Source organism: Gossypium hirsutum, chromosome D07 (assembly GCF_007990345.1).
Source record: "Gossypium hirsutum isolate 1008001.06 chromosome D07, Gossypium_hirsutum_v2.1, whole genome shotgun sequence".
NCBI classification, from domain to species: domain Eukaryota; kingdom Viridiplantae; phylum Streptophyta; class Magnoliopsida; order Malvales; family Malvaceae; genus Gossypium; species Gossypium hirsutum.
The window spans coordinates 47,877,931-47,890,470 of record NC_053443.1 but is presented as its reverse complement, the minus strand read 5'-3'; the positions used below and the strand labels follow the sequence as shown (position 1 = coordinate 47,890,470).

The following is a 12,540-nucleotide window of genomic DNA, read 5'->3' as shown; positions in this document are numbered from 1 at the left end:
CAGTGAGCTGTTAGAATTAGAAGCAGCGGTGTTAGCAATTAAAGCCCCATGGCTTCCATTTGAAACGGTGGGCACATAATCCACGTTGGAAGGTCCAATAATCATGCCCAAGTTTGAGATTCTATGCCCAGCTGTAAAGCTAGGCCCAACCAAATCAAAGCCCGTAGCTATCTGTCCATTACCAGGACCCATTTCCTTTATGCCCTCCCAAGAAGACCGGCCCAAGGCAGACGCATAACCCAGTTGAGGTTTAAGCTGTGATCCTTCCTCAACTAACAAGTTCAATTTAGCTGAAACAGTGGGATTAGATTCCCTATTATCCCCCTGATTTAAATCCCGTAAATCCTGCAGAACGTTGAATCGAGATCATGTTAATTCCCTGTCGAGTTACCGTCTGTTTCTTGCCGGATCTACTATTCCGGTGATCAACAACTAATTAACTGTAAAAAGTACATATTTTATTTAATTTAATTGGTCAATTTATGAGAATAAACCACTAATTTTCTCTGTGTTTATATTGAATTTTATATAGGAGTGTAATTTGGGGTCAAAAGAGAAAAAGAAGAAGCAATTGGGCTAGATTGAAGAAAGAAGCAAAGAAGGTGAGCCAAAATAGATTTTTTTTTCAAGTTGTAATTAGCTGAAATTTTATTTTGACTTAGTGGGAGATTATGTAGGGATTTTGATATCATGGGAATATTTTTTTCCTTGATTTTCTATGGCTAGTGGCCTTTAATTTGGCAAATTTGTTCAAAACCACTAGTATAAATAGGGGGCTACTATGTTCATTTAAGAATCAAGTTTTTCATCAAGCTTTTATCTTTTGAATTCATTCTTTTCTTTCCTTTTTGCAAATTTATTTGTTGACATCGATTCCTTATATTTTTTCCATTTATTAATTTCCAGCTTTGGAAATACTGCACCCAAACGTTGCGTCACCCATATCCATCCACTTACATTTCTTTTTCATTTATCCAACTTTCTCTAGATATGCCCCACTCCAACATGCCCTAAAATTTAGTCAACTAAACCCCTTTCAGCTTTAAGTTAGTGTTAACCCCATCAAAGACCCATGAGTTACGAACCCGAGCAATTTAACTCTCTATTTTCAGTATTTATTATTTTTTCGGATTAAGAGTATGACTTCGTCAACTCACAAGGTCAAATCAACACTAAGTAAAAAAAGACGTTGTTTGAGTTAGTGTGGTTAGATGTACAGTTAGAATTCCGAAAGGATCGATTGTCTAATCGGTTTTTCGTGAACACATTGGCGTGCCAAGTGGCGATTGTTGTTTGGATCCGTCAAGGGAAGTAGTAACCGGATTTAAATGTCCTACGCGATTGAGGGCATTGGTTCGAGTTAGGCTCTTCTACAACGCAAAGCTGTCAGAGTTTTAAATCACGAACATTTCGTAGGTTGTTCGATCGGAAAGGGTTAGTTATTGGACGTTCCATAACTAATTTACACAAGGAAGAGTTTGTGTCCGAGGCATCCTTGGTAGCTATAACTAGCTTATTAGAAAAGAGGAGTTCATCTAATTTCTAGGATCGGTTTAAAGACGAGAAAAAACTAGTGCCTAAAGCTGAGCTAAGTTTAATTGATTTGTCTTCAGATTTACTTAACTTTTTTTATTATTTAATTGTTTCCAATTTTTACTTTTTAACGCATTTTTTCCCTATTTATTTCAGGTTTCAAACAAATCCCTCGTTATGCAAAATTCCTCAAGGAATTGTGTATTAGCAAAAGGAGGTTAATAGGTAACGAAATAGTAAATGTAGGAGAAAATGTCTCCGCAGTACTACAAAAGAAAGTTCCGCCCAAATACAAGGACCAAGGTATGTTTGTTATTTCCTGTGAGATAGGTAATGTAGGCATTAAGAAAGCCATGTGTGATTTAGGGGATTTCATTAATATTATGCATTACTCTATTTATAAGTTGATTAACACGGGTCCTTTAAAAGAGACAGGAGTAATAATCCAGTTGGCGGACAGGTCAGTCGTCTATCCCGAAGGGTTGCTTGAAGATGTCCTTGTTAAAGTTAACGAATTAGTTTTCCCTGTAGATTTCTACATTATTAATATGAAGGACGATAACTCAACTAATTTGTCTGACATTTTGCTTGGAAGGCCATTCCTAAGTACCGCAAGGGCAAAAATTGACGTTCGGAGCAGAACACTGACAATGGAGTTTGATGGCAAGATCGTGAAATTCAATGTCTACGAAGCTATGGGTCATCCTAACTCACTATTAAATATTTCTAATATCGATAGTATAGATTGCTTAACTCAATCTTATTTCGAGTACCATGACTTTGATGAGTTGGAAACTGTGCTTTACAGAAGCATTGACGTGGATGTTTTAAATCATCTCGAGGAATTAGCAATTATAGAAGATCCGTTGCGAGAAATTGTCAATCACTTGGAGACGCAACCATCGTTGACGAACTGAGGTAACCAATTTGAACTATTACCTTCCCAAACTAAAATGTTTCCCTCTGTTTTACAGCCACCAACCTTGGGGCTTAAAGAATTACCGGACCACCTTAAGTACTTCTTTTTGGGAGAAAAAGACACCTTACCGGTGATAGTGTCAAACAAACTATCCAAAGACGAGGAGGAAAGTCTAGTTCGAGTTCTGATAGATTATAAGGAAGCTATTGGTTGGACAATAGCCGACATAAAAGGGCTAAGTCCATCCACTTGTATGCACAGAATTTCCATCGAAGATAACACGAAACCAAAAAGAGATGCTCAGAGGTGCCTTAATCCACCCATGATGGAGGTAGTAAAGAAGGAGATCCAAAAACTGTTGGATGTTGGAATGATATACCCGATCTCCGACAGTGATTGGGTTAGCCCGGTTCATGTCGTGCCCAAGAAAACTGACGTGACAGTGGTGAAAAACTCGTGAGGAGAGCTAGTCCCTACCCGAGTCCAAAATGGATGAAGGGTTTGTATCGATTACAGAAAATTGAATGCAACTACCCGGAAAGACCATTTTCCACTTCCCTTCATCGACCAAATGCTCAAGCGATTAGCTGGTATGACCCATTATTGTTGTCTCGATGGGTACTCGGGATTTTTCCAAATTCCAGTGGTGCCAGAGGATCAAGAAAAAACAACTTCACGTGCCCCTTCAAAACGTTTGCGTATAGATGAATGCCATTTGGACTCTGTAATGCTCCGGCCACTTTTGCAATAAGCAGGTTATAGCTACCAAGGATGCTGAAATAAACAAGGAAAAAAATACGTAAAAAGTAAAAGTTGGAAACAATTAAATAATAAAAAGAGTTAAGTAAATCTGAAGACATATCAATTAAACTTAGCACCGGGTTTTTTTCTCGTCTTTGAACCAATCCTCGAAATTAGATGAACTCCTCTTTTCCAATAAGCTAGTTATAGCTACCAAAGATGCCTCGGACACCAACTCTTCCTTGTGTAAATTAGTTACGGAACGTCCAATAACTAACCATTGCCGATCAAACAACCTACGAAACGTTTGTGATTTAGAACTCCGGCAGCTTTGCGTTCTAGAAGAGCTTAGCTCGAACCAATGCCCTTAACCGCGTGAGACATTTAAATCCGGTTACTACTTCCCTTGACAAAACCAAACAACAATCCCCATTTGGCACGCCAATGTGTTCACGGAAAATCGATTAGACAATTGATCCTTTCGGAATTCCAATTATACGTCTAACCACACTAACTCAAAAGACGTCTTTTTTGACTTAGTGTTGATTTGAATTTGTGAGTTGATGAAGTCATACTCTTAATTTGGAAAAGTAATAAATACTGAAAATTAGGAATTGAATTGCTCGGGTTCGTAATTCACGGGTCTTGACGAAGCTAACACTGACTTAAAGCTGAAATGGATTTAGTTGACTAAGGTTTAGGGCATGTTAGGAGTTGGGCATATTTGGAGAGGGTTGGATAAATGAAAAAGGAATGTAGATGGGTGGGTGTGGGTGACGCAAGGTTTGGCTGCTAGTGTTATATTTCCAAGGCTGAAAATTAATAAATGGGAAAATATTAATAACTAATAACAGCAAACAAATTTGCAAGAATGAAAGAAAGATTGTATTCAAAAGATGAAAGCTTGATGAAAAACTTGATACTTAAATGAACATAGTAGCCCCCTATTTATACTAGTGGCTTTGAACAATTTTGTCAAATTAAAGGCCACTAGCCATAGAAAATCAAGGAAACAAACTATTCCCATGATATCAAAATCCCTACATAATCTCCCACTAAGTCAAAATAAAATTTCAGCTAATTACAACTTGGAAAAATTCTGTTTTGGCTCGCCTTCTTTGCTCATTTCTTCAATCTAGCCCAATTGCTTCTCTTTTTTCTCTTTTGACCCCAAATTACACCCCTATATAAAATTCAATATAAACATGGAAAAATCAGTAGTGTATTCTCATAAATTGACCAATTAAATTACATAAAATATGTATTTTTAGCATTTAATCACAACAACCATCCACGGTTTAAACAATTTCGAAATTTATTCATTCTCAGCCATAACGGAAACTTCATGGTTTTTATGATCCACCTTTTGTACCGTTAAAACATCGTTCTGACCATGCTAAACAGAAACAAATGAACATGAATCACACGAACGCCCATACTGTCTATAAGAAAAGAAAATACTAGGAAAAGACTCATATTCCATGCATTAAAGTCAGCCACTGATTTTGATTTTTGAGACCAAAGGCTTATTAATATCAAGAAGGACCACCAACCGAACAAATCGACCCCTTTGCGCATTCCGGGTATTATCATCTAGTTTAATAACATGTACAATCATTTCCCCAATACTCATTAAGACCGCTCTTCTGATAAAAAAATCCGGGAAACCTGTGAGACAAATCCAGACCACCACATTCATTAGATACGGTTGACTAGTAGAGAAAGACTTCGACCAGGGTTGAACCATTAAGTACTGTCCAAAGGCTATCCGAGAGCTCGAACATAATCAACTTCCGCCTGGAATTTCACCATAAAATAATCATTTTCCAAATCCATAATTTTCACGGGAGTTGATGGCTTCCAAAGGTGATAAATTTTATTAGAGAGAGCCTAAAAGCCTATTTTCTTTCCCAAAAGCTTAACCACTACTAGTCGAGACATACTCTGGTAAAGAATTTGATGAACCCTTTCAGAGAATCGAATTGAAGGAAGCCCATCCTCTATCCTAGTAGACACATCCCCTTCAATCAACTGTGAGTCATATTTATCTTGGTCTTGCAAAGACAATTTGGGATCCCTCGACGCCCCAAGTAACATTTCTTTGAAAGGCAATCTCGAATTGAAATGTTTGTGTCCTCCTTTGAAACTACCCTTCTCCTCCACAACCATAAGATGATCGTCATCCTCGAGACCATAAACAGAAAAATTGTGTTTGCAAAAATAGCAGTATAGAAATACTTAATAAAATTATCAATAACACTTCCTTTTTATCTTTTTATCTTCCCTAATGCTTATAATTTATTTCGCACTATACAAAATTATTAAACTTAACAAGTTATTTTATATTTTATTTTGAGTTTTAATATGTGATTCATATTAATTATTTGAATGATGTTTAAAATTTTCAAATATCATTTAAATTAATTTATTTCTTTTTTTTAAGATAATGTGTAAAATAAACATTTTAACTTTCCACCATAATTTTTTACCGCAATAGAGAAGACAATCGATAAACTACACATTTTTTTACAACACTTTTTTACTATATTTTTCAAAAGCAATTTTTCTACCACAACAGCAATAGAGAATTAGCCCTTGATCTTCCATGCCCAGTTGTATTAGAATTGTATGTTGAGAACGACTTCCATGAAGGACTAATTTATCATTGAAGTTTGAAAGCGGTGTGAAAAAAATATTTTTAAAGATTTCTATCTTAGACATGATGTTGTAAAGTAGAAAATATGTGTTTAAATAATATTTAAATTCGTTACTATAATAACATATGGAATATATAAACATAAATTATAATAAAATGTTAAAAATAAATTATTAAGTAATTAATATAAGCAATATATGAAATATATATGAACTCAAATTCATTAATATTATGATATATTAAATATATAAGCTTAAATTATAATTAATTATAATAAAAATTACAATTAACCCAAATGTAAATTATCAAATTATCACTATTTTCACGTATTATTATTAGCACAATACCAAGTTATTATTATTCTGATATTAATAAATATTACAAATATATAATAAAATAATTTATCGTAACTTTTTGTTAATATTATGATACATGAAATATAAATTTTAAATACTTTAAAAAAAAATTAATATTACTTATTTGTAGAGTTTAATTTGAAAATATAAATCATATGTGAAAGACAAATTCTTTTGGGTTGGCTTGAAAAGCCGAGAAACATGTTTACTATTGATTTTGGCTTAAAAAGTTGAAAAGCACTTTTAAAATTCAATGGTAAACGAAGCTTAAGAGCGATCTGAAGTAGAAATAAGACAAAGTTGAGGTAGAACATATCAATGTCATACAACTTCTGGAAACAAAGGAAGTGTTGCCGGTTTTGTGTATCATTTTTAGGATTCTCTTAAGAGTCAGTACTGCTTAATAAGTTTACCAGCAGAAATTGCTGCAAATGAATTTTTTAGGCAAGTACTAATTGCACTCTGTTGAGGTAAGTGTTTGAAGAATCATACCTTTGTATTCATGTTTGAATGTGTACAACGTGAATTCTTTCAGAAAATTGATAAATTGAAGTCCCAGGCTATCATAGAAAACCAACCAGTAAATAGCTTTGTAGTGTAATTCACGGTTGCCTTTTGCCTGGCATCAAACCCATGAATCAAGTATAGTTTTCAAATAGAAATTACATTTTGCAAAATTGATTATGGTGGCACAACCATGAATTCTAACCTCTATGCAACCATGGCAAGTTTTAGAGATGAGGAAGTAATATAAGATTAATGCCGACCTTGGTCTATGATTCCGCGGGAGCATCCTCGAGCTTTTCGATCTTTTGTCGTTTGGCATCAAGCTCGCTATCTTGATGGCTGAGACACCCATTTACTTTCTCTTCACCCAAAAGAGAGATGTGCTTGCTGGTGATTTGGCGACCTGCCCTAAGCTTTGGCCCCCAGTGCCTTTCAGGATTTGGAAGGAATCTAGCAACCTTCTTAGCTTGTGCCTTGCTCAGGGATGCAACAGCTCGAGCAAAGTTTGCCTACCAAAAAGAATAGGATTGCGGGTGTAAAAAAGAATTTTTCCTACCTTAAATCTTTATGACCATGTTTATGTCCAAGAAAGCATCTGTTCATATGTAGAATATGAAATCAGCAAGCAACTAAAGAAAGTTTGCCTACCAAAAAGAATAGGATTGCGGGTGTAAAAAAGAATTTTTCCTACCTTAAATCTTTATGACCATGTTTATGTCCAAGAAAGCATCTGTTCATATGTAGAATATGAAATCAGCAAGCAACTAAAGAAAGCAGCATGAGAAACATACTTGAAGAACAGGTTCTTTGGCAAGTATCACGCTTCCGGGCTGATCAGCTGGTTGAGCTTTCACTGGATGATTTTTAACCTATAGAGGAAACAACAAATTATGGATGACTTCATTACCATTCCATTACATGTCTCTTGACCAAACTATGGATGTTGAGGAGTTTGAAAGACCAAATAACTTAGTCAAAAGGCACAAAATGAAGGAAATATAGAAGCAAATTAAAAGAAGCCCCTTACCCAGCAGCGCATTATATCCCAAATGACCTCCATGGGAGCATCAGATTTTAGTCCCAATGGATTCACATGAGTTCCAGAAATTCGGTATCCTGCGTTGATCACAGCAGAGCGGAAAATAACTGCGGATGGGGAAGTGCATTTTAGTGTAGCACAAAGGTTGTGCAGACTCAAAAAGAGAGGCACATCAGGCAATTCCTGCAAAGAAATTTCAAATTGGGTAACAAACATAAAAGAATCTCTAAAAAGAGTTGAACTCTATTCTTTTAATCAGTTTAGTCCATATAAATTCCATGAATTTTCAACATTTGATGGTTACAAACAATTTAATAACCATCTTATATCTAATGGCATGTGTATCCGAAAGCTTGTAGCTTACGCTTTCATGTTCGAAAAATTTATGCGAAAATGCATTCATATCAAGCCTTGATTCTACAATTTAGTATCACCACAGAAAACGGGATGGCTCACAGTTACTGAAATAACAGCTGAAGGGAACTACATTCTAAGGGTTGAGAATGGAAAACCCAAAGGAAGGGTTAAGGAAAAAAATGCATACCTCTGAAATTGTAGTCAATACAGCAGAGATGCGATCATAGGCAGGATAACGATCCTTCATTGATTTTACATCTGATAGTATGTTCGTTACCCACTCTTGATCATGGATTGGAGCAGACCATATAGGGCCACCCATGTTAAATTTCTTCTGACAATGACTACACTCTTGAGGGACTACAGGTGCAAAGCCCGGGAGATACCTCACACTGGTATTCTGAACATACAAAAGTAGACGCAAGATCAAAATATTGAGCAATTCAAGATTATGCTACATTCAGCATACTAGTCTTTGATGTAACATAGCACACATGTCACTCACAAAAATACATGATAAACACTTTGATCAATTTTCAAAGCATCATTCTGCTCATTGTACAACATAAACCTTTGAAACATTTCCTTACATTGTGCCTAAAAATTTAAATCCTACTCTCTCGGAATAGAAGTAAGAATTAGCTTCCATTAATTAAGGAAAGGACACCAAATTTCTTTATGCAAAATAAGTTTCCTTTACTGCCCCATCATTATCATGCAAAAAGTTGCATCTTTTGTCAAAGCTCCATCAAGAAGAAAAAAACAAGCAAGAAGAGACAAGGATAAATGAGCATATGACAACATTTATAAAGAAAATGTGATGCAAATACATCAGGTCACCAGCAGCAGATATGATAATCATATAAATGGTTATAAATGATAGCAACAAACACAGGCATACGCGGAACTGTGAGCAGTATGCTGTCAGGCATCAGAAGAAAAGTTCTAAAATCATCCGAACTCAATAAAACCTACTAGCTGCATGAACATGTCACTGATAGCAACACTAAGCCATTGAATGAGCAAAAATGGAGTAATCCATGTGCATCTTACTCACAAACAAGAGGCACCATTACCACAATAAATCAGGAAGCAAACCTTAGAAACGGTTCTCCCAATAGGCTGAAGATGAAAAGCATCACAACCAGTGCACTGATAGACATATGATAGCTTAAGGGGAGTATTCTTCATCGCACTTGCCGAACTGCACCGAATTAATTGCCCTTCCATCATTCATTATGTGAGAATAACTTCTACTTTAATGAACTAAATTAAAACAAGAAGCGACCTACGTGTATATGCGAACAAAAACACGGACATAAAAGTCCATCTGGACAGATAGCACAGGAACAATATAACGTTTGTAGCGGTTTGCATGACTCTGTATTCAAGAAAGAAGTACCAATTATGTCAAATAAGAAGATTTTTAAGAGAATGCATTACAGTTATATTTTGTCCTTAATCAATTAAGCAAATAAAAGAATTTAAGGAGCCCTAGATGCCTTGTTCTTTTTGCATCAGAACAAGATATATATATAATAAATAATGTGTTTTGAATGCTTAAAGAACATGCTTTCTGAAGGACATGAAATTACCTCAATGCAGGCTAGGAGTATCCTCAAAGCCATTTCGTGGCAATATTTCCCTCTCAATGGGTACGATCCGTATCTGTTCCCATGACCAGTTATTAGATGAGCTTAACTTTTCAAATACATAGTCAAAAGAAGGTAAAAGTAGTCAAATCTTACTTGGAATAACAAACCTCCCCATTACCCCCACATAAAACTGCCATATCAGTTGCAGTGCACATCAGCATGCCCCCATCAACAACAGATTGAACTGCAGAGTCCAAGAACACAGAAGGGGAACCATAAGGGTCAAGATCAACCTGAAACACAAAATTCAGCAATAAAGAATATAAGCACAGCTACATTTTGAATAGTTCCACCCAGAAATAATAAAAGTTGCCCATCAATTATGAAATGTGGATGACAAGTAACATAAACAACCTACATATAGCCAATTGATTAATAAACTTTCTTTTACCATGTACAAAGTGGTTTTGACGTAAAATGAATTCCTAATGAGAATGATTTACACTCAAGAATTTTCTGCAAAGTTTGAATTAAAGCTTTTAACTGCCATATCATATCAAATTCTTTAGCAGCAGTTGAGAACACACACATATCAAAATTTCCACATAAAATAGTTAATTTGAAAGATAAAGTAGCAGATGCCATGCCATACCACATCAAATTCTTTTGGGTTAGTAAGCATGTAAACACGAGCATCAGCAAGATGTGATTCCACTTTTGAACAAGCTACAGAACCATTGAACTTTATATTTCTCTGACAAGCTTCAACAGCCCCTGCAAGTAGACACACAGTATTGGTATGGATATGAATAGGAACCATGAAGGGAGCAATTACAGGTCCTCCCTTGATCCAAATGATCCTTCAAACAAATATACATAGAACATCAAGAATATCAGTACATCTATACTACCTTTATCATTGTCTAAGGCAACAACTTGACCAATCCCTTCTACTTCCCGAGCATATCTCAGAGCCCTTAACCCAGAAGCTGACAACGCCTATAAAATCACCTTGAAAGCAACTCAGAAAATGACATGACTAGCATTGGGTGGAAAAACATAGAAATTTATATCGAAAAAAAAAAGAAAAAAAAAGGAGGATTTTAGAATAACCTCTAGAACTCTAGGTGGTTTAAGCTCCCCTCGAACTTTGCCCTCTGTCTTAACTGGCTCTTCTGATGTAGTACATGTGTCGTCTTGAGATTTTTCTGCAGGTCCTTCACATTCTTCATTTGATTTTTCAGTATTCACATCAGAGTCATTAAGTGTATCATCTACCTCAGATACAGTAACATTATTCTCAGGCAGCTTTGCAGCTGATTTGTTCCTTTTAGACAACAATGCCTCGTGCTCCTGCTTCCATCTCGATATGAATGTCCTTAGGACAGCAATAGACATGTCTCTGTTGTTAACCTAATTATTGTTATCATAGTACAAAATTAGGATCCCCTACTACTGAACTCGAACCAAGCAAACAACACCTAAACTATACTGCAGAGGAAACAATATCCTGCTAAAAGCATCCAGCAATAGAGCATACAGGTTTTCAGTGAAAGCAGTAAAAAGAGAGAATTTTTACTTCCTCTCCTTTCTTTCCCACCATTTCTGAGCAGCCAGTCACTGCGACATTGTTAAAGACATATCTTAACCTCCCCCCCCCCCCAAAAAAAAAGCAGAGTCTTTCCATCCATAAATCATTATAAAAATTATAGAACTTTTCAATCAAATCAAAAATTTCCAATTAACCAAAACTTAACCACGAAAACCATGAATTCAATCAAATTTAAATTGCCCGTCAGTTCAAACAAAAGCTACCCATCAACTAAAACTAAAAACCCATCAAATTTCTAACAATGAATTGAATTTTAAAAAATTTGGCACCTGGGTTTTGTTGTAAAAAACTTCATTTTTAGCATGCATAAGAATCTCAGCTTCTCCTTCCTTGATAATAGTGTAGTCATTGAGATCCATCGACATTGTTTCTCCTTTTACATGCAACAACAATATCTGGGTTCCCTTACTGTTTTTGCCTTCCTTTAAGTAGTTCTGTTCTCTGGGTTTGGTAACTTTTTTAGTGTTGGAAGTTTGTAACTTCAATTCGGTTTTTGATGGTTAACAGTTCGTGAAGGCGGCAACTTCGTGAAAAAAAAGGACCCCTCCTTATACGTGTGCTTTGAGTAAGCGGAAACCCTATTTTATTTTGAATTACAATTCTTTTTTGGTAAAAAGACCTCTCTGGTCACTCAATTTCATTATTAAGCAAATGGGTCCCTCTTAAAAAAATTAGACCCCTGTCAATTTCGAAAGTGAGCAAATAAGGACTATTAATCACAAAATTAATGTTTTTCATCAATTTTTACATACTTCTATTGATAGAATAACAAATTTGGCCTTCAAAGTTTATACATTTTGTTCAATTTGATCTTAATTTAACAAATTTAGCCCCTAATATTTACACTTCTATCAACTTGGTCCTAATTTAACAAATTGAACTTGCAAAATTTACACATTTTGTCAACATTTACACAAGATACGTAAACATTGAAGACTAAATTTGTCTTTATGTCAATCAAAATTAGGCACAATTGACAAAAAAAACATTAACGATGTAATTAATTGTCCTTATTTTCTCACTTTCAAAATTAATAAGGATTAAATCGTACTAATTTTTTTGAAAATGAACAATTTACTCAATTTTAAATTTGATAAGGACGGAAATGTGTTTTTACCAATTTTTTAAATTAAGAAAAATTAAAGAGCTAGACAAATGTGGGTGAGATAAACGGAACAATGAAAAACAAATATGATGGGAAGTTACATATGAAAAAAAATTAGAA

General features: G+C 35.2%; 1 protein-coding gene across 8 annotated transcripts; it reads right to left on the bottom strand.

The window, feature by feature from the left end:
* Positions 1 to 6,682: 6,682 nt before the first annotated feature.
* LOC107954895 (probable tRNA (guanine(26)-N(2))-dimethyltransferase 2) lies at positions 6,683 to 11,873 on the bottom strand. Of its 8 annotated transcripts, none has more exons than XR_005916297.1 (13): positions 11,585 to 11,873; positions 10,817 to 11,116; positions 10,615 to 10,702; positions 10,356 to 10,477; positions 9,857 to 9,996; positions 9,704 to 9,776; positions 9,401 to 9,489; positions 9,207 to 9,312; positions 8,296 to 8,508; positions 7,740 to 7,934; positions 7,504 to 7,581; positions 6,915 to 7,221; positions 6,683 to 6,824 (listed from the first exon to the last, which is right to left on the bottom strand). XR_005916297.1 is itself a non-coding variant. In XM_041097775.1 (13 exons), exons 1-12 carry the CDS (start codon positions 11,678 to 11,680, stop codon positions 6,979 to 6,981), a joined length of 1,743 nt encoding a protein of 580 aa, XP_040953709.1. In that variant the 5' UTR covers positions 11,681 to 11,873; the 3' UTR covers positions 6,683 to 6,824; positions 6,973 to 6,978. The 8 variants fall into 8 exon arrangements, 2 of the variants coding, with proteins under 2 accessions (XP_040953709.1, XP_040953708.1); XR_005916299.1 differs by having other exon boundaries at positions 6,915 to 7,307; positions 7,404 to 7,581; positions 11,585 to 11,856; XR_005916300.1 differs by having other exon boundaries at positions 6,973 to 7,307; positions 7,404 to 7,581; positions 11,585 to 11,856.
* Between the last annotated feature and the right edge of the window lie 667 nt (positions 11,874 to 12,540).

What these genes read in the sequence shown, in the direction of transcription:
- LOC107954895 (XM_041097774.1), bottom strand. Translation starts at nt 11,680, where the DNA reads ATGTCGATGGATCTCAATGACTACACTATTATCAAGGAAGGAGAAGCT. An exon ending in TTTTTTACAACAAAACCCAG is followed by an intron (nt 11,117 to 11,584) that starts GTGCCAAATTTT and finishes AACAATAATTAG; the next exon opens with GTTAACAACAGAGACATGTC. An exon ending in TATTGACTACAATTTCAGAG is followed by an intron (nt 7,935 to 8,295) that starts GTATGCATTTTT and finishes ATTTCTTTGCAG; the next exon opens with GAATTGCCTGATGTGCCTCT.